Raw genomic sequence first — 25500 nt, 5'->3', positions numbered from 1 at the left:
ATCTATTTCATTGTTTGTCCAGTCACCTGTTGATGGTCGTTCAGGTTGTTTCCAGTTTTCTTTTCTTTTTTTTTTTTTTTGACTTTTATTTATTTTTTATTTTTTTAATTTTTTCCATTTATTTTTATTAGTTGGAGGCTAATTACTTTACAATATTGTAGTGGTTTTTGTCATACATTGACATGAATCAGCCATGGATTTACATGTATTCCCCATCTAGTTTTCAACTAATACAAATAAAGCTGCTGGGGAGAACATTTTAGCAGATGTATGGGAGTAAGAGAGCTTTGTTAGTCTGAGGGTGGCAGAATAATCATAATTTAGTATAGAAGGTGACTCTATGGACTTCTGTTTGTGATCTTAGTGTTTGCATGTGGCAATTAGTAGTTCTAAAAACTGAAAATTTTATTATATTTATGCATAATATAATAAACACCAGTTGATATTACTTTCACTTACACTCCTTTGGCCAGAGATTGGGCACACAGTCTTACCCAAATGCATGGAGATGGGAAAATACAGTCTAGCTGGTCACCCAGAAGAAGGGGAAAATATGGCAGTCGAGATCACTAGCATCATCTCTGCTCCCTGGGGTTCATAGTCTTTGGATTGAATTGATTAATTCTGGAATTCATTGAATTTGGATGTCTGTCACATGTAATTTATAAAGTAAGAGATCTATATATGTTGATTTGTACATAACTCATTCAGTTTTTACTAACTTTAAGAATTTAAGTAAATTACTTTTAGACTTACTTGCAAATACTTGTGTTAGTAGGTTTTGCTTTCAACTATGATAAAACATAACTGGTAATAGTTTTAAAAAGTGCCCTTGGGTTGCAAAAGGGTGTTAGGAAAAGGGTGCCAGAAGTATAGAAACATCAATAAGAGGAAATGGTTACTAGCGGGGGGATAAAAACTTCAGCTTTGAATACAGTGAAAAACAGTCTCTGGAAACCTTATAATCATCTCTATCAGCACAATATTATTTGAAGATTATTATGTGATTTTGGAAATGAAATTTTTTTGTCTTCAGATTCCTTTTAACTTATCCTGTTTTTGTTCTGGATGTTATGTTAGAAACCATAATCTTCATAAGTGAGCCACGCTTATGTATGTAACTACTGGCTTCTTAATGTAAAAGTACTCTTTTTATTTGTTTGTTTGATTAAAGTCACTTTGTAAATTGTAAGGCCCTTATGTCAGTTATTATTATGAGCTGGTTGAAAGGGAGGAAAATAATATTAAGATGCCAAGCTTTTGGTTTAGTTTTCTTCTAGTTTTTCACTGGAATTTAGTACTTAGTGAAGCAGGGACGTTTCATCATAGAATTACCAAGTTGGAAATGACTTTATATTTTATTTATTCTACTTCTCCTGATACTGGAAATACCTACATCAAAATTATTCCCAGTATCCACATGCACACAGTCATAACCATCCTGAGGTTTTCCTTGTTTCTTATGATTAATGTGTCCTGTTGCTCTTGAGGCCATTCTTTTAGCTCTGTTCTGAGTGGAAAGGGAAAAACAACCTTCATGTATGAACTAGGCCTTTTTACTCATTTGAGATTTTTGGTAGATATATCATTTTATTTCTTTCCTTTTCAAGAGTTGATTGAAAACTCTATGGCCTTTTAGTATTGACCCCTCTGAACTTTCATTGTCAACTTGATTATTCCTTTCCTTAACCTTAGCAAATGGCTAGTTATAAATTCCATCAGGGCAAGAAAGTCTGTGCTTTCAAAATCTCTATCATGGTTCTTTGGTATCTCTGTGCTTGGTGGTAGAAGGAAACCAAACTCAATCTTTAATTAATGTGACCGAGTGAAGAAACGGTCATGATAGGATATAGTGAAGGTCACTAGTAAGCTTTGATGCTGCCATCTGCTGAGGGCTGCGAAAGTTAAGAACTTCACTTGTGTGTTATTATATATAACTTATCTTTTGCCTGTATTCTCCGGAAGGTCCTTTGTCATTAAACATGCCATGTCAACAGCCATCTTTGGATTTGTATTTATGGTCTGTTTTAATTGTTGTATCCTTGGGAGAAAACGGAAGCTGACTGAACACTAAACAGTTTAGCTGGACCAGATGGAGTCCTAATGGAAGCATGGCAGTGTGTGTGCAACTAACTGGTTTGAGGTGTGCTTCTAAGGTGTGCTGTGTGCGTGTTCAGTCATTCAGTTGTGTCTGACTCTGCAACCTCGTGGATTATAGCCCACCAGGCTTCTCTGTCCATGGAGTTTTAATTCCATGGTTTGGGGAGAGAGATTCAACTCCAGCAAATAGCCCAGCTCTCACACTCAAGTAAGCTGTTGGTTTGAATCTTATTTACTGTCTAGTTTTGTTTGCATTTAATTGGTGAACTTGCTTTGATCTTATACTTATTAAGAGTTATAAACATGAGAAATTTCCACTGAGAGTTTGTTTGTACTCAGTTAAGTGATATCAAGTTACTAAAGAGTACGTGGCACTAGAGAATTCAGGATTGGAATTAGAGTTAAGGTCCTGGTTTGTTGTATGACTTCTGGCCAGTTAATTATACGCTGTCAGCCTTGATTTCTTCATCAGTAAAGTGGGTGACAGCTCTCATAATGCTGTGAGGATTCATTGAGTTACCGTTAAAGATGCACATAGTGCCTGGTTCAGAGTAATTGTTATGTTTTGACATAAGTAATTTATTTTTTTTAAATAAGTGTTCACAGATACTCAGGCTTGAGAGACCAGGAGTCAGGTAAAAGCTTCTGTGACTTTGAAAGATGTGGTTTCAGTTCTGGCTCAGCCACTCATTACCTCTCAGCTACTCAGTTTCCTGACAACTTCCCAGGGTTGTTGTGAAGATGAATTAATAGTAGATACTTCCATTTAGAGAGTGACTTCCCTGTACCAGCCACTGTACTGAGCACCTTTGTACCTTATCTTTTTTCCTGCTTCGAGCTTAGTGAAATTATCCTTTATCCTTAGTGAAATTATCCTGTACCTACAGAGGAACCCAGAGAAGGTGGAATGTGGCTGGACTCAGGATCTGCCTGCCTCCAAAGTTCATGCCCCCGACCTGAGGTCCCTGCAGTGCACAGATGATTCATCTAGTAGCTTTCTTCTGTGGCAGGCAGCTAAGAATAGCCACATTAGTATTAAAAGTTGTGATATAGGGGGAAAGGGAGGAACCATTAACAGTATCAGAGGGAAACTCTTATTGCGCATATTAAGTCTTAGGAGAGGGGTGTAGAAAGGAGGAACTGAGGGTGTTTTGCAGATAAACTTGGGGCCAGCTCTGGATATTTGTATATAATCATAAAAATTTAGTTTAATTTAGAGTTGTTATTGATATTTTAAAAAATATTTTAATTCTAGAAATTAAAGGAAAATAATGTATCTTGTAAGACTTTCCCAGGGGCAGGTTCTCTTTCATCTAATTCCCAGTTCTACTGTTCTGTTGATACGTTGTTTTCACAAGTCATATTTCATCTGTCTCTCTACTTTCCCTATTTAAACAATAGACAAAATGACCATTAGTTACCTATTCCTAATTTGATCTCAAGTAATCATTTTGGTGTCCTTTCCTACACTTCCCCTGAACTGCTTTGAACTTCAGCCACAGTGAATTTCTGTTCCCTAAATCAGTGCTTTTTTGTTTTTTCCACCTGAGTTCTCTTCTCCACTTTCTCTGAAAGAAAACTCGTACTTATCTTTTAAAAACCAAATCGAAATATCAGTTCCTCCCTGAAACTTCCCTGGCTTTTCCTGGCTCATTCCATAGCACACCATGACACTTGACTTCATCTTTATTTGACTGTGAATCATTCCCCACTTCCCCTTCCACCTACCATATTATTGTGAGCTCCTCTTGAGGGGACTCTCAGCCTCTTTCCGTAACGCTGAGGCTGCAGCATACAGCGCTGCGCTTGGTGTCTGATCAGTGTTTGCTGGCAGGACAGGTAAAGTAATGAATGACCACCAAGTGTGAACCTTTATCTGTAAATTTCATAGCGAAGTATTTGCGTTAATAAGCCCAAATGTTAGTATAGTACATTAGATTATATATCATGGGATGTGTATTTAGGGGGGCATAAACCAGCCCACCCCCAATTTTCCTATATAGATTAATTGGCATCTGTCAGCCGCTTTTAGTTGCAGGGACAGGTGGTGAGTGGACATGGGCGTCTCAGAAACTGATGATGGTCTGCTGCTCAAGAGCCAAGAGAGCTGGCAGGTGATAAATGACCCCAGAGCAGTGTCTGAAAAAACTCCATGATGTATCAACAGGGATTTCTCCAGGGTTGGGAGATTAAAGGTCATTTGATTTTCTTTGTGCTATTAATATTTTCTAAGGTTTCTATAGTGAACACATGTGACTTATTAATAGGATCGCAGTTTCTTCTGCCCACTAACTGGCACAAGCCCAGGAACAGGGTGGTAGCCTTGTCTAACTAGACCCCTTGGCCTGTGCACCAGACTCTTTAGAAGCTGGTCCCTGCTCACCTGCCATGTACCCTGGGCTTCAGCCACGCTTTTTTTCCTACTTATTTATTTTATATAGCTAACACAGATATCCTATTACAGATCACTCTTTACAGCATTTTGCAAATGCTAACTCATTTAACGCTCATAACTATCTGATAATCTCTATGAAGTGGCTACTATTATTATTCCCATTTTATAGTTGAGGCAACTGAGGTCATTCTGGAATGTTTTTCATCCCATGGGCTGTGATTTTCACTCCTTTCCTACCGTATTATCAGAATTTCTTTTCTGAAATTAATCATATAAGCCTTGGTTCCCCAGTGTTCTCTTACCATCTTTTTTATATCCACTACTTACTAAATATTGCTGTATTACCATGTATGTCTCTCCCACAGGTAAACTTGGGCAAGTTACTTAATTTCTGTTTCTTTCTTCTGTAAGATGTGTCTGTTAACTGTTAGTTCACAGAAATGGCACAGTACTTGGATTGTATGTTCAGGACATGCACTCTCTCTCTCTGGACTTGGGGTGTCCCTTACCGCAGCGGCTGGCACAGAGCAGGTGTTGCTCTGTGAGAGGCTGAGTGGGAGAGACAGAAGGAAAACGAGAGGGACCCACAGTCAGAGCCTCTGCAGGACAGAGTAGCCGCACCCCCTGAATGCCTCGTAAAGGCCTGAGCGGAAGATGGCTGGGTGAGGGCCATTGGGTTTGGTCATGAGAGGTGTTTTTGAGAACAATTTTAGCAGCTGTGGCGAGAAGGGAGGCAGGCAGATTGCACGTGGTTAAGGAGGAGTGGGTGGGAAGGAAATGAAGGCTGAAGGTGTAATACCTCTCTTTCAGGAAGGGAAGGCCAGAAGAAGGTCCTTGTGTGGATGGCAGAGGCCTGACGGTGTCTATAGCAGAGGTCCCCAACCTCTAGGCTTGGGACCAGTACCTGCTGTCAGATTGCTAATTGCTGTCTAATTGCCGGCAGCAACAGTGGGTCAGAAATAAAGTGCACAGTAAATGTAATGCGCTTGAAAAATCCTGAAACCAGTACCCCACCACATGGTCCCTGGAAAATCTGTCTTCCTCAAAATTGGTCCCTGGTGCCCAAAAGGTGGGGGACTGCTGGTCTGTAGGCAGGAGAAGCAAAGGCCTTAGAAGAGTACGGCTGTAAAGAGCTTTTCTCTGCCTGTTGGGGCGGAAGCTCAGGCCATGCTCAGAATCCATGTTGCCCCATCGCGGACTCGGCTTCATTAATTTTGTCACCTGTTTGCAGCGGGGGCATCCAAGGTTGAGGGAGCTTTAGGAGCAGTTTGCGATCCTTGGGTGATATGTTTAACCTGTCTGAGGTGCAGTTTCCTCATCTGCAAAGTGAGAATTTGGTGAGCATAGAAAGAAATGAGGTCTGTTAAGTGCCAACTACTGTGTCCTTAGCTGTTGTGTCCTTTTACCTTCTCATAGAGACAGGATGAAAGAGAAGAAAAGAAGGGTGAATCTTGGGGTGTTTGAGGCCTGCAAAAGTAAGAAGTCAGGGGTGTGCTTGTGGGATAGCTTCTCTCTTCTCCATGAGGTAGTGACAGGGATGGTCCACTGGGACGAGGGGAATGGGTGGGGTTTGTAGCCCTGTAGCGTTTATGAGCGGAGAAGGCAATGGCACCCCACTCCAGTCCTCTTGCCTGGAAAATCCCATGGACGGAGGAGCCTGGTGGGCTGCAGTCCATGGGGTTGCTGAGAGTTGGACATGACTGAGTGACTTCACTTTCACTTTTCACTTTCATGCACTGGAGAAGGAAATGGCAACCCACTCCAGTGCTCTTGCTTGAAGAATCAACAGGGACGGGGGAGCCTGGTGGGCTGCCGTCTGTGGGGTCGCACAGAGTCGGACACGACTGAAGCGATTTAGCAGCAGCAGCAGGATTGTTTTGTGACCTGCTGCTGCCAGGCATGCAGGAGCAGAAGAAGGTATGGGTAGGACTGGGGACTGACAGAAATGTCAGTGGGGGATGGGGATTCCTGTGTGGGGGTGGGTTGGGGAGAGGGAGAGAGAGATGGGGGTGGAGGGTGGCAGGGAGACAAGGAGGATGGATGCACTGGTAAAATAACGGCCAGATAACAAATGGGAGCTGGTAGTCTGGGAGGGTGGTCTGGTCTAAGGGTGATGGTAGTAAAACACAGAGCTGCTTATAAGGAGCAGGCTAGGGACTCCAAAGGTTGTGGCCAGAAAGGAGTTTCAGAGTATTAGATGAAGCAGTTTTGAATGGCCAGGCCCGGGGCATGCCTGGGTCACGCCACATACTACAATGTTCTTCATCTTCATTTCTCTTCTTCTACTGTTTGTCATATACTCTGTACATTCTCTTCTAAAGTAATCTTAGTCTTTATGCAGCTTTTCCTATGGGATGTATCGGTTAATATTATTTAGTAAGCCTTTTTTTATTTCTACGTTATGCTTGAAATCATTTTTAAGGAATACACTATGCCAAGTTGTCTTTGCACATATTACTTTGTATTCTTCTCGATATTTTCCCTGGAATAAATCCTCACATGTGAGATCATTATGCTCAAGGATGTTAAATGTTTTGGAGGGAGAAGTCCTGGTATGTCTTTAGCTACTTGCTGTAGGGATGTTTGCAGTGAGCAGGGAGGGAGGGCAATAAGGAAGGAAAAAGAAAGAAAAGAAAATTCAAACATAGACTCTGAATGGAGGCTTTACTTGAGCATACGTCCTCATCACATCCTCCTGAGTTCTGTGTGCTGGAGTGGAAGATGTCACTGGCTGGAGTTTGCATCTGTGATCGAGTGCGTGGACTTTTGCTTGGTTTGTCTCTGATGCTTTCTTTTTTGGGTTATGAGAGTTGGCTGTCATCTAGAAGTTAAGGTGTGTGTCTGTGAGGAAGGCAGCAATCAAAGGAAGTCTCTTTCTCAGTTCTAGACCTTTCTGGAGAGGGCAAGGAGAGAGCAATTTCAGCTTTGAAAATTAAAGGGCTTAATTACTTTGATTATAATCCTCATAGTGTTAGTATTTTGAATAATTTTAGCAATACAGGGAGACATGATTTAGATAATTATTAAGGAAATTATAATGTTTTCAATCAGTGATTTTTAAAACAAATATTGCTATTAATAACATTTTCCCTTTAATTTATGATTGAAACGGTTCTCTCTCTTTTTTTAACAGAAAAAGTACAGAAAGGGATTTATTGATGTGTCAAAAATCAAGTGTGTGGAAATAGTGAAGAACGATGATGGTGTCATTCCTTGTCAAAATAAATATCCATTTCAGGTGAGCTGGCGGGCTCTTAGTCATGTTTACTATTTCACATTAAAGTTTCCTGTCATTGCTTTGTTGATTGATTTCTTGCAGCTTTGTTGAAGTATTAATATAATTGACCCATAAGAATCGTATATATGTAAGGTGTAGATTTGATGTTCTGATATATGTTAACATTGTGAGATGATTGCTACAATCAAGCCAGTTAACATATCCATCATTTCACGTAGTTACCATTTTCTTTCCTTCCCCCCTTCCTGTTTTTTTCTCCAGTGGTGAGACACTTATCTACCTTCTTAGCAAATTTCAAATATGTAGTGTTGTTAACTGCTATCCCCATGCTGTACGTTAGATCTCCAGAACTCATTCTTCTTGCGTAACTTCGGGTTTGTACGCTTTGACCAACATCTCCCAGTGCTCCTCCTACCTGCCCCTGTCAGCCACTCTTTTGCTGTTTCTGAGTGTGTTTAAGATTCCATATCTGTGATCATGCAATGTGTCTGGTTTATTTCACTTATCATAATGCCCTCCAGGTTTATCCATGTTGGGCAAGTGACAGGGTTTTTTCTTTTTTAAAGGTACATAATACTCTACTGTGTGTATATGTGTGTGTGTGTGTAAAACAATTGTTTTTATTCATTAACCTGTCTTTGGACATCTCCTCATGTTTACCAACTAGATGGCTCTTAGAACCCTCTCCTTTTTGGGTTTTTATGGGGGCTTCATTACTTAGGCACGGTTGATTACGTCATTGGCCATTGATGATTGAACTCAATCACAGCGCCTCTGTCCTTCTCAGAGTCTCCACCTCCTAGGAGTGGGACTGAAAGCTCCAATATTATAATCACAGGGTTGGCTTCACTGGCAACCAGAGCCCTCCCCCACCTTCTCCAGGATTGTCACCTCATTAGCATAATAAAAGATACCCCCTCTTCTCAGCACCGGAAATTCCAAGGGGTTTCTAGGAGCTCTGTGCCAGGAACCAGAACAGAGACCAAATATATATTTGTTGTTGTAAATCACAATATCACAGGTGTCAGCTACAAATTGGCACTTGTCATGGGCACTTGCCATTTGCCTCTACAAGATGCTGCTGCAGCTGCTGACCTTCGGTACCCACTGAAAGAAGCTCAGGGTATAGAGTGGAAATGAAGCACTCTGTGTTTTAGTAAAAACTGGCAGGATAGGTCTTCTGATAGTTAGATATTTTCAGGAGCTGATTTTATGAGCACAATTCTTGTGTCTCCTCATATCTGGAAGAGCACTAAAATCCTTCATAATGATGACTGCTTAACGATCCTAGCAGAAACCTTCTGGAAAAATATGTGCTTGATTGCATGTACCCTCCCTTCAGCAAAAATCACATATATACTGACCACCCCCCCTTGCCTCTTTGGAGCAGTTTCTCAGAGCTATCTGACGTGCTGATTCCTGGGCTGCAGTCCTCATTTTGCTGTAAATAAAACTTGCAGCTCTCACATTGTATCTTTTCAGGGTTGACAGAGGTATGAAAATCATGGGCCAAATGAGGCAGCGTACACCGCCAGAGCCCTCTCTGTTAGTGCTGTATCTTTACCTCTTTACCGCATCTCATTTTCTGTCTTGTAATAAGGTATTTCTTAGATTCATTTCCTTTTTTTTTTTTTTTAAGTTTCATTTCATTTATTTATTTATTTTTATTTTTATTTTTATTTTTCCATTTATTTTTATTAGTTGGAGGCTAATTACTTTACATCATTGCAGTGGTTTTTGTCATACATTGATATGAATTAGCCATGGATTTACATGTATTCCTCATCCCGGTCCCCCCTCCCACCTCCCTCTCCACCCGATCCCTCTGGGTCTTCCCAGTGCACCAGGCCCGAGCACTTGTCTCATGCACCCAACCTGGGCTGGTGATCTGTTTCACCCTAGATAATATACATGTTTCGATGCTGTTCTCTTGAAACATTCCACCCTCGCCTTCTCCCAGAGTCCACAAGTCTGTTCTATACATCTGAGTCTCTTTTTCTGTTTTGCATATAGCGTTATCGTTGCCATCTTTCTAAATTCCATATATATGTGTTAGTATACATTTCTTTATCTCATGTAGTCCCAGCAAAGTGCTGGTTGTATGAATTAATCACGGAGTAGAATAGAGCAATATTTGTTCTATGGAAAGAGATCCAACCAGTCCATCCTAAAGGAAACCAGTCCGGAGTATTCATTGGAAGGATTGATGCTAAAGCTTAAACCCCAATACTTTGGCCACCTCATGCAAAGAACTGACTCTATGGAAAAGACCCTGATGCTGGGAAAGATTGAAGGTGGGAGGAGAAGGGGACGACAGAGGATGAGATGGTTGGATGGCATCACTGACTCAATGGACATGAGTTTGAGTAAACTCCGGGAGTTGGCAATGGACAGGGAAGCCTGGCGTCCTGTGACCCATGGTGTTGCAGAGTTGGACATGACTGGGTGACTGAACTGAACTGTTCTATGGTATTCCCATTGTTATTAGACCATATTTATTTGATTAGAATGAATGAGAAGGGATTGTTGACAAAAAACTAATCAGTCAATCTAAGAAAGAAGTGGGGATTTTTAAAACTTTTTATCTTATATTGAAGTATAATTGATTACCAATGTCATGTTAATTTCAGGTGTACGGCAGAATGATTCAGGTATATATGTATACACACATACACACATGTATCTATTCTTTTCGGGGATTGCCGTGCACACACTGCCGTGTGTGTGTGTGTTTTTGGCTGTGCCGTGCAGCTTGTGAGGTCTTACTTCCCCGATCAGGGCTGAAGCTGGGCCCTGGGCAGTGAGAGCCTGGGTGAAGTCCTAACCGCTGGATTGCCAGGGAAGTCCCCATAGTGCTGTATTTTAAATGGATAACCAACAGGGACCTACTGATAGCACGGGGAACTCTGCTCAATATTATGTAACAATCTAAATGGGAAAGGAATTTGGAAAAAAATGGAAAACTTAATTCAAGCCAGAGTTGAGGATTATAACCTGGGAGAAGCATCTCAAAAAGCTCTGAGAACTGTTCCACCCTCTAGAAGTCAAGACACAGTTAATGATATGTTAGTTTTTGGGACAGAGGGCTGGACATCATGTGACATATTATCGACAGTTTTACAGAATCCAGATCTGAGCAGCATTGTAGTGGGTCATGTGACCCCTTACAAGATCAAGAAGGAATGCTATCTCTTAAGGCACTGTATTGCTCCTGCTGGGAAGATGTTGCTCTTTACGGTTGAGCAGGTATTTCTGCCGATGGGGAGGTTTGATTTTGTATCACAGAGTTACACAATGTACAGTGGGGGAGAGAGGAGGCTGAAGAGCAGAGAGGAATGTTTTGTTTACATTTCTCTTGTCTTGCCATAAAAGTATGATTTTTATTTCTCAGGATTATCTATTAAATATGGTCAGGAAGAGCCATCTTTTGATGAAAGAGCTATCTGTGTTCAATCTGGTGGCTGTGACAGAGTAAAAATAGGTTTCTAGCCAGGTATTTCTTTCAGTCAATCAGGGTGTTTCTGCCTTGTGACTGACCATCAAGGGTAAAGTGAAGACCAAAATTCTTGGGTTAGCTTCCCATGCTTTATTTTATTATTAATATTAAAGATATTAGGAATAAGACTGTCTGATTGCTCACCTGGAGGTAACTCTAAAAGAGGTACTGCGGTTAAAAGTTTGGAACTTACAGTCAGGGTCCTGGCTTTCTGTATGACCAGCTACATGCTGATGGGCAGGTAAATTAAGGGGTACCATTTGCAGTGTATTCTGTGTGAGTGCCTCTGGGAGCTATTTAGAATTGATGTCTTAGATAGGCCTTAGTCTCCTCTTCTGCAAAATGGAAATACTAATGCCTTTATGGTAGGATTGATTGAGTTAATGTCTGTAAAGCATGAAGTTTAGAGTTGGAGTAGTCAGTGCTTAATTAAGCTACCTACTGCAGTTATTTGTAGTGGCAAAAGGAAGGTATAGGAGTGATGCTGAAAGAGTAGTCCTTTCATCTAAATATTAATCAGAAAAATACTTGATTGGAATAATCCCTGTTGTACCAAGTTTACTTAAGGAACTTTAGTTTCTTACATTGCAAGAAATAATAAGATTGGCAAAGCATCCTGGCCTCTGTACATTTTTTTCCTCTTGTAAAAGCATAGTCCTTTGCAAAATCCCACTTGATGTAGACATGAAGAAATAAATTTGCTTTTGTAAGAAGGAAATCTAGGTTCTTTGGACTGAAAGCAATTGACTTTTGCTTAAAGAATTTCAGTCTTTTATTGGTTCCTATGGTACCAAAGGGCTCTGTGCTAGGTAGGAGTGCTATTTCTCACCTGTTCCATTTTTTGTTTTATTTCAGGTTGTGCATGATGCTAACACACTTTACATTTTTGCACCTAGTGCACAAAGCAGGGACCGGTGGGTGAAGAAGTTAAAAGAAGGTAAACTCATATCATGAAATATTAATCTGTGCATAATTTCAGAATATAACATTCTTATCACTAGGACAGAACTATCTTGCATTTATAATTTTTTAATCTATAATAAATAAGTGCTTCCCGAAGGTCATTCTTTTCCTGTAAGTGACACACATCGAAGATAACTTCCTTTTTTTATAATCTGGTTCCTTCAAGTGGCTTATACATAGTTTTTAAGAATAACAAGCTTTCATTTAATGCGTAATACATTTGAAGGTGAGTAAGCACTGGGCTTTTGTGATAGCAGGATTTAGTATTTTCCAAGAAATTGTGTAGTCAACATTTGATGTGGAGGAATTGACTTGTACATGAAGAATGTTCATTTGTAACTTGTCCTGCATAATCCTCATTGCTTTCTCTGAAGAACAAAATGGTGATGGGCTGACTTTTGTGCTTATCCATCACAGTGTAGAGGGGTTGCTTCACCTTCTTAGCACAAGGGTGCCTCACCAAAAAAAGGAGGCAAAAGAGAACTGTATGAATCTTCTGAATGTTTGATCTTATGTTATGAGGATTTCCTCATAATAAACAGTCCATGGGGTCACAAAAGTGTCAGACATGACTTAGTGTCTAAACAATAACAATGAATTTGAGAAAAAGTGATCAACAGTGTTACTCAAGGAAACATTCTGTCATCTCTGCTTTATTTCACTGATCATTTAATGTATCTTTGAATTACAGAAATAAAGAACAACAATAATATTATGATTAAATATCATCCTAAATTTTGGGCAGACGGAAGTTATCAGTGTTGCAGACAAACTGAAAAACTAGCACCTGGTTGTGAAAAATATAATCTTTTTGAAAGTAGTAAGTATTCATTTTATTCTATACCTGTGTTGTGCTCAGGATGTGCATGCTATTGGCAAAGGGAGAAGGTGACGTGTTTTGAGTTTGCTGTTGGTTAAATACGGCCTTCAAACTCTCAGGGTAGGTGTATTCTGTAAGGGTAATTGTGAACCTAAGGAAGGACTGTCAGAGCTTTTCTCTCCTTTCCCCCCAGCTTTACTAAGGTATAATTAACAAAATTGCAACATCTTTAAAATTTACAGTGAGATGATTGGATATACTTATCCATTGGAAAAGGTTCTTCTCGTTGAGCTAATTAAAACCTCATATGTTTATCTTTGGTGTGTGTGTGTGTATGAAAACATTTAAGTTCTATTTTCTTAGAAAACTTCAATTTACATTACAAAGCTATCGGCTATAGTTGCCATGTTATACACTAGATCCTTAGACTTTATTTGTCTTTTTTCCTGTTTTTTGTATATATATACAGACACACACACACAGACACACACACACACAGAGTTCATTTCAGTTGCTCAGTTGTGTCGAACTCTGTGACTTCAAGGACTGCAGCATGCGAGGCTTCCCTGTCTATTACCAACTCCTGGAACTTGCTCAAATTCATGTCCATCCAGTTGGTGATGCCATCCAACCAACCTCTAATGTGTTGTCCCCTTCTCCTCCTGCCTTCAATCTTTCCCAGCATCAGGATCTTTTCCAATGAGTCAGTTCTTCACATCAGGTGGCCAGAGTATAGCGGCTTTAGCTTCAGCATCGATCCTTCTAATGAATATTCAGGACTGATTTCCTTTAGGATTGACTGGTTTGATCTTCTTGCAATCCAAGGGACTCTCAGGAGTCTTTTCTAACACCACAGTTCAAAAGCATCAATTCTTCGGTGCTCAGCTTTCTTTATGGTCCAACTCGCACATCCATACATGACTAATACGAAAACCATAGCCTTGACTAGATGGACCTTTGTTGGCAAAGTAATGTCTCTGCTTTTTAATATGCTGTCCAGGTTGTTCATAGCTTTTCTTTCAAGGAGCAAGCCTCTTTTAATTTCATGGCTGCAGTCACCATCTGCAGTGATTTTGGAGCCCAAAAAATAAAGTCTCTCACTGTTGCCCTTGTTTCCCCATCTATTTGCCATGAAGTGATGGGACCAGATGCCATGATTTTAGTTTTTTGAATGTTGAGTTTTAAGCCAGCTTTTTCACTCTCCTGTTTTACTTTCATCAAGAGGCTCTTTTGTTCCTCTTTGCTTTTTGCCATACGGGTGGTGTCATCTGCATATCTGAGGTTATTGATATTTCTCCCAGCAGTCTTGATTCCAGCTTGTCCTTCATCCAGCCCAGCATTTCACATGGTGTACTGTGCATTTAAGTTAAATAAGCAGGGTGGCAATATACAGCCTTGATGTACTCCTTTCCCAAATTTGGAAACCAGTTCATTGTTCCATGTCCACTTCTAACTGTTGCTTCTTGACCTGCATACAGATTTCTCAGGAGGCAGGTCAGGTGTTCTGCTTTTCCCATCTCTTTCAGAATTTTCCACAGTTTGTTGTGATCCATACAGTCAAAGGCTTTGGCATAGTCAACAATGCAGATGTTTTTCTGGAACTCTCTTTCTTTTTCTATGATCCAAAGGATGTTGGCAATATGATCTCTGGTTCCTCTGCCTTTTCTAAATCCAGCTTGGAGAATTTTGAGCATTACTTTGCTAGTGTGTGAGATGAGTGCAATTGTGCGGTTGTTTGAGCATTCTTTGGGATTGCCTTTCTTTGGAATTGGAATGAAAATCGACCTTTTCCAGTCCTGCGGCCACTGCTGAATTTTCCAAATTTGCTGGCATATTGCGTACAGCACTTAAACAGCATCATATTTTAGGATTTGAAATAACTCAACTGGAATTCTGTCACCTCCACTAGCTTTGTCCATAGTGATGCTTCCTGAGGCTGACTTGACTTTGCACTCCAGGATGTCTGGTTCTAGGTGAGTGATCACAACATTGTGGTTATCTGGGTCATAACGACTTTTTTTCTATAGTTCTTCTGTGTGTTTTTGCCACCTCTTCTTAATATCTTCTGCTTCTGTTAGGTCCATACCGTTTCTGTCCTTTATTGTGGCCATCTTTGCATGAAATGTTCCCTTGCTATCTCTGATTTTCTTGAGAGATCTCTAGTCGTTCCCATTCTGTTATTTTCTTCTTTTTCTTTGCATTGATCACTGAGGAAGACTTTCTTATCTCTGCTTGTTATTCTTTGGAACTCTGCATTCAGATGGGTGTATCTTTCCTTTTCTCTTTTGCCTTTCTCCTCTCTTCTTTTCTCAGCTATTTGTAAGGCCTCCTCAGACAACCATTTTGCCTTTTTGCATTTCTTTTTCTTGGGGATGGTCTTGATCACTGCCTCCTGTACAGTGTCATGAAACTCCATCTGTAGTTCTTCAGGCACTCTGCCTATCAGATCTGATCCCTTGAATCTATTTGTCACTTCCACTGTATAATCATAAGAGATTTGATTTAGGTCATACCTGAATGGTCTAGTGGTTTTTCAACTTTCTTCAATTTAAGTCTGAATTTGGCAACGAGGAGTTCATGATCTGACCCACAGTCAGTTCCTGGTCTTGTTTTTGCTGACTGTATAGAGCTTCTCCATTTTTGGCTGCAAATAATATAATCAATCTGATTTCAGTATTGACCATCTGGTGGTGTCCATGTGTAGGGTCATCTTTTGTGTTCTTGGAAGAGGGTGCTTGCTATGACCAGTGTGTTCTCTTGGCAAAACTCTGTTAGCCTTTGTCCTGCTCCGTTTTGTACTCTAAGGCCAAACTTGCCTGTTATGCCAGGTTTTTTTTTTGACGTCCTACTTTTGCATTCCAGCCCCCTGTGATGAAAAGGACATCTTTTTGGGGGTGTTAGTTCTAGATATGTGTGTGTGTGTGTGTGTGCATGCTTAGTTGCTCAGTTGCGGTGATTCTTGTGACCCCATAGATTGTAGCCTGCCAGGCTCCTCTGTCCATTGGATTCTCCAGGCAAGAATACTAGAGTAGGTTGCCATTTCCTTCTCCAGCTATATATATATACATACATACATACATACATATACATATATATATATATACATACATACATACATGTATTTATATAGTAATAATTAACATACCTTATTCACCGAATAACTAAATTTGTACTCTTTTACCAACATCTCTATTTTTCCCACCCCACATCCCCTGGCAACCATTTTTCTACTCTCTATGAGTTTGTTTATCTTTTTTAAAGATTCCCCATATAAATTACAACATGTGGTATTTGTCCTTTTCTGTCTGGCTTATTTCATTTAGCATTATGCCCCCCAGCTTCGTCCATGTTGTCACAAATGAAAGGCTTTCCTTCTTTTTCTAAGGCTGAATATTCCATACACACTACATTTTCTATATCCAGTCCTCTGTTGGTGAATGCTCGGGTTGTTTCTATTCCTGGCTATTGTGAAATATGCTGCCGTGACCATGGGAGTACAGATTGTCTCCTCGAGCTATTGATTTCCTTTCATTTGTGTATATATCCAGAAGTGGGATTACTGGGTCATCTGGTAGTTCTATTTTTAAGTTTTTTGAGGAACTTCTATGTTATTTTCCACAGTGGCTACATCATTTACATTCCCACTAACAGTGCAAGAGTTCCCTTTTCTCTACATCCTTACCAGCATTTATTATCACATGTGGGTTTTATAATTGCTATCCTAATACGTATGAGTTGGTATCTTATTCCTGGTTTTAATTTGCATTTTCCTATTGATTAGTTATGCTGAGCGCCTTTTAAGGTACCTCTTGGCTCTTTGTATGTCTTCTTTTTAAAAAGAAATTCTGTCTAGGTCGTTTGTCCATTTTTAATTGAGTTATTGTTTAACTGTTGGGTTGTGTGAGCTCCTTGTATATTTAGGACACTGACCCCTCTCAGATATGTGGGTTGCAGATACTTTCTCCCCTTCCATTGGTTGTCTTTTCATTTTGTTGACGGTTTTCCTTTGCTGAGCAGAAGCTTTTCGGTTCTGATGTAATCCCATTTGTTTACAATGAATAACACATGGCCTCAATCCCTATGGCATTTTACAGTCCATTCAAGAAATCTGTTCTAAAATAGTATTACAAGCAACATGCACCAGAGTGAGAGGGTCAGAGTGGACTTCTTGTTATGTTTACTTTTCCTTAAAACTGTTGATCATTGTTAGATGGCATTTTAACCTATCTTGTTGTTGTGTTTTTAGGTATAAGAAAAGCACTACCTCCAACACCAGCGCCAGAAATAAAGAAAGTAAGGTGGTCTTTAACTTTTGGAAGTGAGGAGATAGTCGCTCAGTCATATCTAACTTTTTGCAACCCATGGACTATAGCCTGCTAGGCTCCACTATCCATGGGATTTTCCAGGCAAGAACACTGGAGTCAGTAGCCGTGCCCTTCCCCAGGGGATCTTTCTGACCCAGGGATCAAACCCAGGTCTCCCGCATTGCAGGCAGATTCTTTACCGTCTGAGCCAGCAGGGAAGCCCGTAACTTTTTTAAGCGTGTGTTTACCAAGTGTGTTTTTGTTCATTCCTGTGATGTTGCCTCCTGCATGGATCATATCAGAAATGGATAGATAATGGCTTAACTTGATTTTTTTTTTGGTGTCAAATAATATTTATTTAAATGCATCAGAAATTATCACTGGGGGCCCTATTATCATCTGGCATTTTGCCTGTATTTTGGCTTTGAATATTGTTCAAGCAATGCGGGACTTTAGAGGAATATTTCAGTCTTGAGACCACAGTATTATGACAAAGGAATGACTCTAGTGATTTAATGATATACCTATGAATAGTGGAATATGGTAGAAAACACATGTACTTTGGACTTGGGAGGGACCCGATCCAGCACGAATCTGATGAGAGTGACTTTAAGCCATTGTTTCCTTAGTTATAAAATGGAAATTGTATACTTTTATGGAATTAGTACTAAGAATAAATGAGGATGCAAATGAACTTATTTACAAAACAAACAGACTCACGGAAGAAGGAAACTTAGGGTTACCCAAGGGGAAAGGAGGGGTATGGGGGTAAGTCAGGAGTTTGAGATTAGCAGATAGGAACTGTTATATAGAAAGTAGATAGGCAGCAAGGTCCTACCCTGTAGCATAGGGAGCTGTATTCAGTATCCTATAATAAACCATAATGAAAACAATATGAAAAAGTATATACTGAATCACTTCACTGTATGCCAGAAACGAATGCAACATTATAAATTAACTATGTGCTGTGCTTAGTCGCTTAGTCGTGTCCAGTTATTTGCGACCTCATGGGCTGTAGCCCACCAGGCTTCTCTGTCCATGGGGATTCACCAGGCACGAATACTGGGGTGGGTAGCCTATCCCTTCTCCAGGGGAACTTCCTGACCCAGGAATTGAACTGAGGTCTTCTGCATTGCAGGCGAATTCTTTTACCAGCTGAGCTACCAGGGAAGCCCAACTATATATTTCAATTAAAAAAAAAAAGAATAAATGAGAAGAAGTATGCCAGCTATGTACTTAGAGTGTACTTTGGACATAGTAGGCATGAAGAAGTACAGATTCCTTCAAGTGGGAGACCTGACGAAAGTAGGTCTTTTTCCCATTGTAGGCCATTAAATGGTGGATCTGCTTTTAGTTGTCATTTCCACTCACATTCTACCCTTGCCTCTCCCTGGTAATCTAATCCTGACGCCGCCGAGAAGAATCCTTTTGATGTTTAAAGACAGTTTTTGCTCTTGTCTTGTATTCTGAAACCCATGAGAGGCCCAGTAGCAACAGCCTCAAACTCATGGGTGCCGAATCACCAGGTTATTTTCGGTAGAGTTTATTCTGTGGCTGTATGCGCAGTGCTTAGTGTTTCACTTTACACCCAGTTTCAAATAGAAGACTAAATTTTCACGTGTTATTTCCATTTCTTAGCGAAGGCCTCCTCCACCAATTCCGCCTGAAGAAGAAAATGGTGAAGAAATAGTTGTAGCCATGTATGATTTCCAAGCGACAGAAGCGCATGATCTCAGACTAGAGAGAGGCCAGGAGTATATCATATTGGAAAAGAATGATGTTCATTGGTGGAAAGCAAGAGATAAATATGGGTAGGTATTCCCTCCCTGTGGGTGATACACCGTGTGTGGCTGGAAGTTAAATACTGAGTGAAAAGAAGATAATCTGTAACTGTTATGTAGTGAGACCAATTCAGCAGCCATAAATGAAAATATACATTATTACCTTTTAGTAGCAGTGTATTCTTAGTGACTCAATAAATGTAAATGGATCAACCATTTCTCTCCAGAAATTAGAATCCATTACACTGTATTTCTCATCCATTGTATGTTTGAATTGGATTGTTTTGATCTTGGGGGAGATTACATTTTAGGTCTCTTCCCCTCCCCCTGCCCCCAAAGTAAATAAGTAATCTTAGATTTGTTGTAGAAAGAGAGAATGTGAGTGTGTGTTTGTCTATATGTATGTGTGTATGTGCCTGTGTCTAAAATGCATACATTCAAGAAGTTTAAAAACAATATTGTTTATACTAAATAGGATTTAAAGAGAATAGTCCTTTCAACCTTATTATTGGTAAATAATGGGTAAATATGATAAACGTTGTGGAGGGGGGCGTGTATTTTAAGCTTCATTAGGAAAGCTCTATATCCTGTGCTTACCTCTGAAGTATAACCCTGTTTTTATTCTGAGTTCCTGTGAATAAGAAGAGGAGGACTTTTTGTCCTGATTAGAGTATTCCCTTCATGCAAATCCACTTTCTTACCTCCTGCCCCCCCCCCATCCCCCCCACCCCCCGATGGGGAAGTGATGGAAGCCTCTGGATTGTGCGGGGCCCATGTCTGCTGCTCGCTTCTTAGCAGTGGTACATCTCCTGAGTGCTGTGCATTAGTACCTTTATGGAAACCTGTTCATCCGTGTTTACAGGAAGGTCATCATTGCTTTTTTTTCTTTGCCAAACAAGATGTTTAAAAAAATTATAGACATATCCAAAAGATACGTAATAGTTTAGCGGAACCTCTTGTCACTTGACTTCAGAAATTGGTCGGTCATAATTTTAAAATCTTCCCAGCTGTTCTTTTTTTTTTTTTTTGAATATTTAAAGTAGATTCAAATCATCATGAAATTTCACCCCCAAGTCTAATTGCTAAAGATTTTTTTAAACAACTGCTGTGTCATTGTCATGTGTGTGTGTGTTAGTTGCTCAGTCGTGTCTGACTTTTTGTGACCCCATGGGCTATAGCACACCAGGCTCTTCTGTCCATAGAATTCTCCAGGCAAGAATACTGGAGTGGGTAGCGATTGTCATCTCCAAGAGATCTTCCCCACCCAGAGATTGTACCTGGGTCTCCTGATTGCAGGCAGTTTCTTTACCGTCTGAGCCACCAGGGAACCCCAACATTATAATAATAATAATTTTAAAAATTCATCTGTAGGCTTTCCCCCAGCATTTTTAGGATTAGAAGAAGAGTACAAATAAAGGCCCAGATATCAAATATTTAAATATTTATAAGTCACGCTGACAAACTGGTGAATAAGGTATAATTTATCTTCCAACTTGACAAACATACCTTCAAAATGACAAGGAGAGCAAGGTGTAGCTTGGAGTTCTGTGCTGGAATGTGGCGGTGCACAGAGGGCTGGCCGTCTCGCCAGGGTATCTCCCTTCTCCTTCCCTTCTATCCCTGGTTCCACCTCACATGCACCATGAGCATCTCCTAGCTGTGCATCCAAATTCTGTCCATTTGGTTGGCAAACGCCACCTCCCGGCTTGGTCACTTCCTGGACCTGGGCTGGAGGAGCACACGCAGGCAGGAGCATTTGGTGTTCAGAGAATGAAACCCCTTGGAGAGGCCCATGTAGGACTTGGCAATGGGCAGTGAATTCTGAGGCCATAGTTTCAGATGATGGTCCAGCTGAGGAATGATGGACTTTAGCATTCCCTCGAAAGTATGAGGTCAGAACAGGGGCCCTTCTGGCCCAGGTTTAAGGATAGTACCAAATCTGTAATTCTGGTTTCCTTTGATTAGCTCTAATCTGTATTTTTACAATTTACTCAAGATTAAGACAAGGTCCACACAATGCATTTTGGCTGATATGTCTCATGTCTTTTATTCTACAACAATCCCTGTCCTTTTCCCCCCCATTTTTGATTTATTGATAAAACCAGATCTTTTTGTCTATAGTGAGCCACAATCTAGATTAAGCTATTTGCTTCCACATGGTGTCATTTAATAAGTATCTATGTCCCGTATATCTGGTGGTTCCACTTCTTATGATGCCAAGGTTATGCAGGTAAACATACCTGAGGTATGTTTGTCAACTTTATTCCTCCATCGTAAAATTCTTTGTCAATGTTTCACTTAATGATTTTAGCATCCATTGATGATTATTGCTTAGATCGATTATTTCGCTAAGGATAGCAAAATGGTGATTTTTCTAATTCTGATGACCAAGCTTCCTCTGTTGGTAATAGTGGTAACCAATACTTTTAAAAATTAAAAAAAAAAAAAAAAACCAACACTGAAACATATAAAAAAAATTGAAGGAACTCTAAAAAAAAAAAAAAGTGTTATTATGGATATTTTGGGCTTCCCAGTTGGCTCGGTGGTAAAGAACCCACCTGCCAATCAATACAGGAGACGTGGGTTCACTCCCTGGGTCAGGAAGATTCCTGGCAAAGGAAATGGCAACTCATTTCCAAGTATTCTTGCCTGGGAAATCCCATGGATAGAGGAGCCTGGCGGGCTACAGTCCATGTGGTTGCAAAGAGTCAGACATGACTGAGCGACTAAACAGAAGGAGAAGCATGGATAGTTTCATATTTGTTTTTTTTCCTATTGCATTCATTATTCTTTTTGCTTGGATTGTCCCATCATGCGTCAGTGGTAGCTATTTTTGTTAGGGGTCTTTTTAGCCTTTCTTTCTCAGCTTCTTTGCTTTCTGAATAAAATAAAAGAGCTCAGTTTCATTCTTGTGTTTTTCCTGGTCAAACCTGCAATTTGCCATTTCCCCAAAGAGTTCTGGCTTGTTTTCATATGAAATAATATTTAAAGACAACAGGTGGGGTCCTAGGATTCTATTGCTGCTGGATTGCCCTTGCTTCTAGGCCTTTCTCAGTGCACAGAGCCACATATATACACTCTTATGTGTGCATATATTATGAGCTGTTACCAGCAGTTCAAATTCAGAATTATAGCATTTTTACTCAACTTAGAAATTTTATACACATATCTCTTTTTCTGCTGAAATTCTTGACTCCAGCCAAGAGTCTACCTACTATGATTGCTCCTTAAACTTTAATGTACACAGGAGTCATCTAGGGTAAAAATCCAAGGTTCTCTGGCCCCACACAGGCCTCCTCAGTTCATATCTCTTGGGTAGGACCCAGGAATTTGCCTTTTTAACGGGTGACTAGATGATACTGATGTAGATGTTAGGGATTACTCTCTGTGAAAGAGTGTACTGCACAGACTGCTGAGGAGTTGGAGTGGTAGTTGTTTTCATCCAGCACTTCCACTTTCCTGAAGTAGTGGTGTCTCTAAAACATCCCCAGAAAGTGTGAATTCAAGAGAAGCACCATAGAACGTTAGGAAGAGCTCTGAACTGAGTCACAAGTTCAGAATTCACGTTCTGACCCTGTTGCTGGCTAATTCTGAGCCCTTGAGGAAGTCTCAATCTTCTTAAGCTTTGGTTTCCCCACCTAAAAGTGGGTACAAGAATGTCTACCTACCTCAGAATTTTTGTAAGGATCCAACGAGGAACTCCTTTGTAAAGCATCAACTACTACAGATATATAGACTTATTGAGGGTCAGCCAGTCTTTCTTATAAGCTTTAGGCAATATTATTCTTTAATTATTCCAGAAGGACAGTAATTTTCCTCTTAATACTCTATCAGTAAAATAATTTCAGTTTATCTAAAGTATTTTTCTTATTTCTAGGAGTGAAGGATATATCCCAAGTAATTATGTGACAGGAAAGAAATCAAACAACTTAGATCAATATGAGTAAGTAAAAGATTATTTTGTGAATGTGGAGAACCAGACATTGTTTTTCTTTTCCTAATTATGTAAGGCATCTGGGAGACTAATGGTTATCTTTCACTGTCTTTATAAGGTCATCTCAACTTATTCTTATCTCAATTGTCTAAGATGGGAAATGATGCTGTAAGAATTAGTTTCTAATATACACTTCACCTGAACATACTATGTGTGAATTGAGTTACAGGACTGAATATAATTAAATTGATTTTAAACAAATCACAGTTTAACTGGCTTTGAAATATAGCTCATTGTTCATTCATTTAAGAAATGAAAATAGAGTTCCCCAGAGTTGCCTTTAAAAAAGCATGTTTGTTTATTTTTTCTAACTATAATAATAATATGTGATTATTGTTTTAAAATTGTTTGAAAACATGAAAAATGTTAATAAGGAAAAAATTATAAATCAACTAGAGCTGAACTCTGTCAACATTTGTATATTTCCTTTCAATATTTTTACTGTTTAAAAAAAATAGAATCATGCTGTATATACTGTTTTATATCCTATTAAATTCACTTAACAGTTCCTCATACCGTTAAATGTTCTTCAAAAACATTTTCATAATTGTACTATATTTCATTCTTCAAATATTTACTGAGACCTTAGCATGTATCATGCACTGTGTGAGATCTTAAGGAGTATAACCAGGCATATAGCCACTTGGATGTGCTATAATTTATAAAATAATTTTCTTATTTGTGTGGCATGAATGTTTTGGCATCTTTACTATGTAAAAAATACTGGGATACCTCTTCTTATTGTGTTAAACTAGATCTTTGAAAACCTATGTATTGGGCTAAAGGCTAGTTATGAACTTCTTAAGACTTCTAATGCATGCTGTCAAATTACTTTTCAGAGAAAGCAAGTGGGCTGCTGTTCATATGCCCACTAGCAGTGTGTAGCTAGGTTTAGTGAGAAGCTCATATATACCGAATACTGTTTGTGGTCATTCTGAGGTGGTATTTTGATGCTTCATTCCCTTCTTCAAAAACAACACCATCACCACCACCACCTCCAGCACAAAGCTGTTTCCTCTGTCCATGTCACTTCCTGTAATATGAATGTACCTTAAAAGTCTCGAAAAGGATTAACAGATTCAAAAGTCATAGCTCCCAGTGGTGTGACCCCTTCAAAGGTGTTTTAGTAGTAGATGAGGGTATAAAAAACATGTGACTAAAATAGTGTTTTGCTCTGAAATAAGTTTTAGGAAAATAGGGCATATCTTTAGAATTTGGGGAAGATGCTAAAGGTAGAAACTTGGACCTGATTTTAAAGGGATCTGGTAGAGAAGTGACTGATAATTTGAGGAGGGAAGTGCTCGGAAACCAGATAATCCTTAACTGAATGTAAGAACTACCCCCTGTGACTCATGGGATTACACATAAGGGTTTTAGGAAGTTTATGATGCATTACCATGCATTTTTTGGGTGCCTGACTCCACCTCTGCGTGACTAAGGGGACTTGCTGTGGGAACCCCCTCACCTGGCTTCCCCCCAAGGCTGGGGATACCATGTGGCAGGGTGCCAGTTCTGGCTGCATGAGAGACGAAAAACCTGTTCTCAGTTCTGACCCCTGCTGTCTTTCCATGCCACAGTTGGTGTTGGATTTTGCTAAAGGCCATCTTGTAATACATTTTTTTTTTTTCATTTATTTTTATTAGTTGGAGGCTAATTACTTTACATCATTACAGTAGTTTTTGTTATACATTGAAATGAATTAGCCATGGATTTACATGTATTCCCCATCCCGGTCCCCCCTCCCACCTCCCTCTCCACCCGATCCCTCTGGGTCTTCCCAGTGCACCAGGCCCGAGCACTTATCTCATGTACCCAATCTGGGCTGGTTATCTGTTTCACCCTAGATAATATACATGTTTCAATGCTGTTCTCTTGAAACATCCCACCCTCGCCTTCTCCCAGAGTCCACAAGTCTGTTCTATACATCTGAGTCTCTTTTTCTGTTTTGCATATAGGGTTATCGTTACCATCTTTCTAAAGTCCATATATATGTGTTAGTATACTGTAATGGTCTTTATCTTTCTGGCTTTCTTCGCTCTGTATAATGGGCTCCAGTTTCATCCATCTAATTTAAAAAACCTTTTGCCAGCTGCTGAACCAAGAGCAGTAAAGAGTTCATGATCTGAGCCACAGTCAGCTCCTGGTCTTGTTTTTGTTGACTGTATAGAGCTTCTCGATCTTTGGCCGCAAAGAATATAGTCAATCTGATTTTGGTGTTGGCCATCTGGTGATGTCCATGTGTAGACTCTTCTCTTGTGTTGTTAGAAGGTGTTTGCTATGACTAGTGCGTTCTCTTGGCAAAACTCTATTAGCCTTTACGCTGCTTCATTCTGTACTCCAAGGCCAAATTTGCCTGTTACTCCAGGTGTTTCTTGACTTCCTACTTTTGCATTCCAGTCCCCTATAATG

The 25500-nt window shown here is 39.9% G+C and overlaps 1 protein-coding gene across 5 annotated transcripts in view; it reads left to right on the top strand.

The window, feature by feature from the left end:
* The window catches only part of TEC (tec protein tyrosine kinase), a 146390-nt gene that overhangs the window by 91920 nt on the left and 28970 nt on the right, over positions 1-25500 (top strand). For all 5 annotated transcript variants that reach the window (XM_070458021.1, XM_070458022.1, XM_070458020.1 and 2 more), the window contains 6 exons: positions 7629-7733; positions 12085-12166; positions 12884-13012; positions 17259-17305; positions 18955-19127; positions 22975-23040. In XM_070458021.1, the coding sequence (XP_070314122.1) occupies positions 7629-7733; positions 12085-12166; positions 12884-13012; positions 17259-17305; positions 18955-19127; positions 22975-23040 (602 nt within the window). The remainder of the gene's footprint in view (positions 1-7628; positions 7734-12084; positions 12167-12883; positions 13013-17258; positions 17306-18954; positions 19128-22974; positions 23041-25500) is intronic.

The sequence above is a fragment of the Odocoileus virginianus genome, chromosome 29 (assembly GCF_023699985.2).
Source record: "Odocoileus virginianus isolate 20LAN1187 ecotype Illinois chromosome 29, Ovbor_1.2, whole genome shotgun sequence".
NCBI classification, from domain to species: Eukaryota; Metazoa; Chordata; class Mammalia; order Artiodactyla; family Cervidae; genus Odocoileus; species Odocoileus virginianus.
This window is presented reverse-complemented; position numbering and strand designations above follow the sequence as displayed.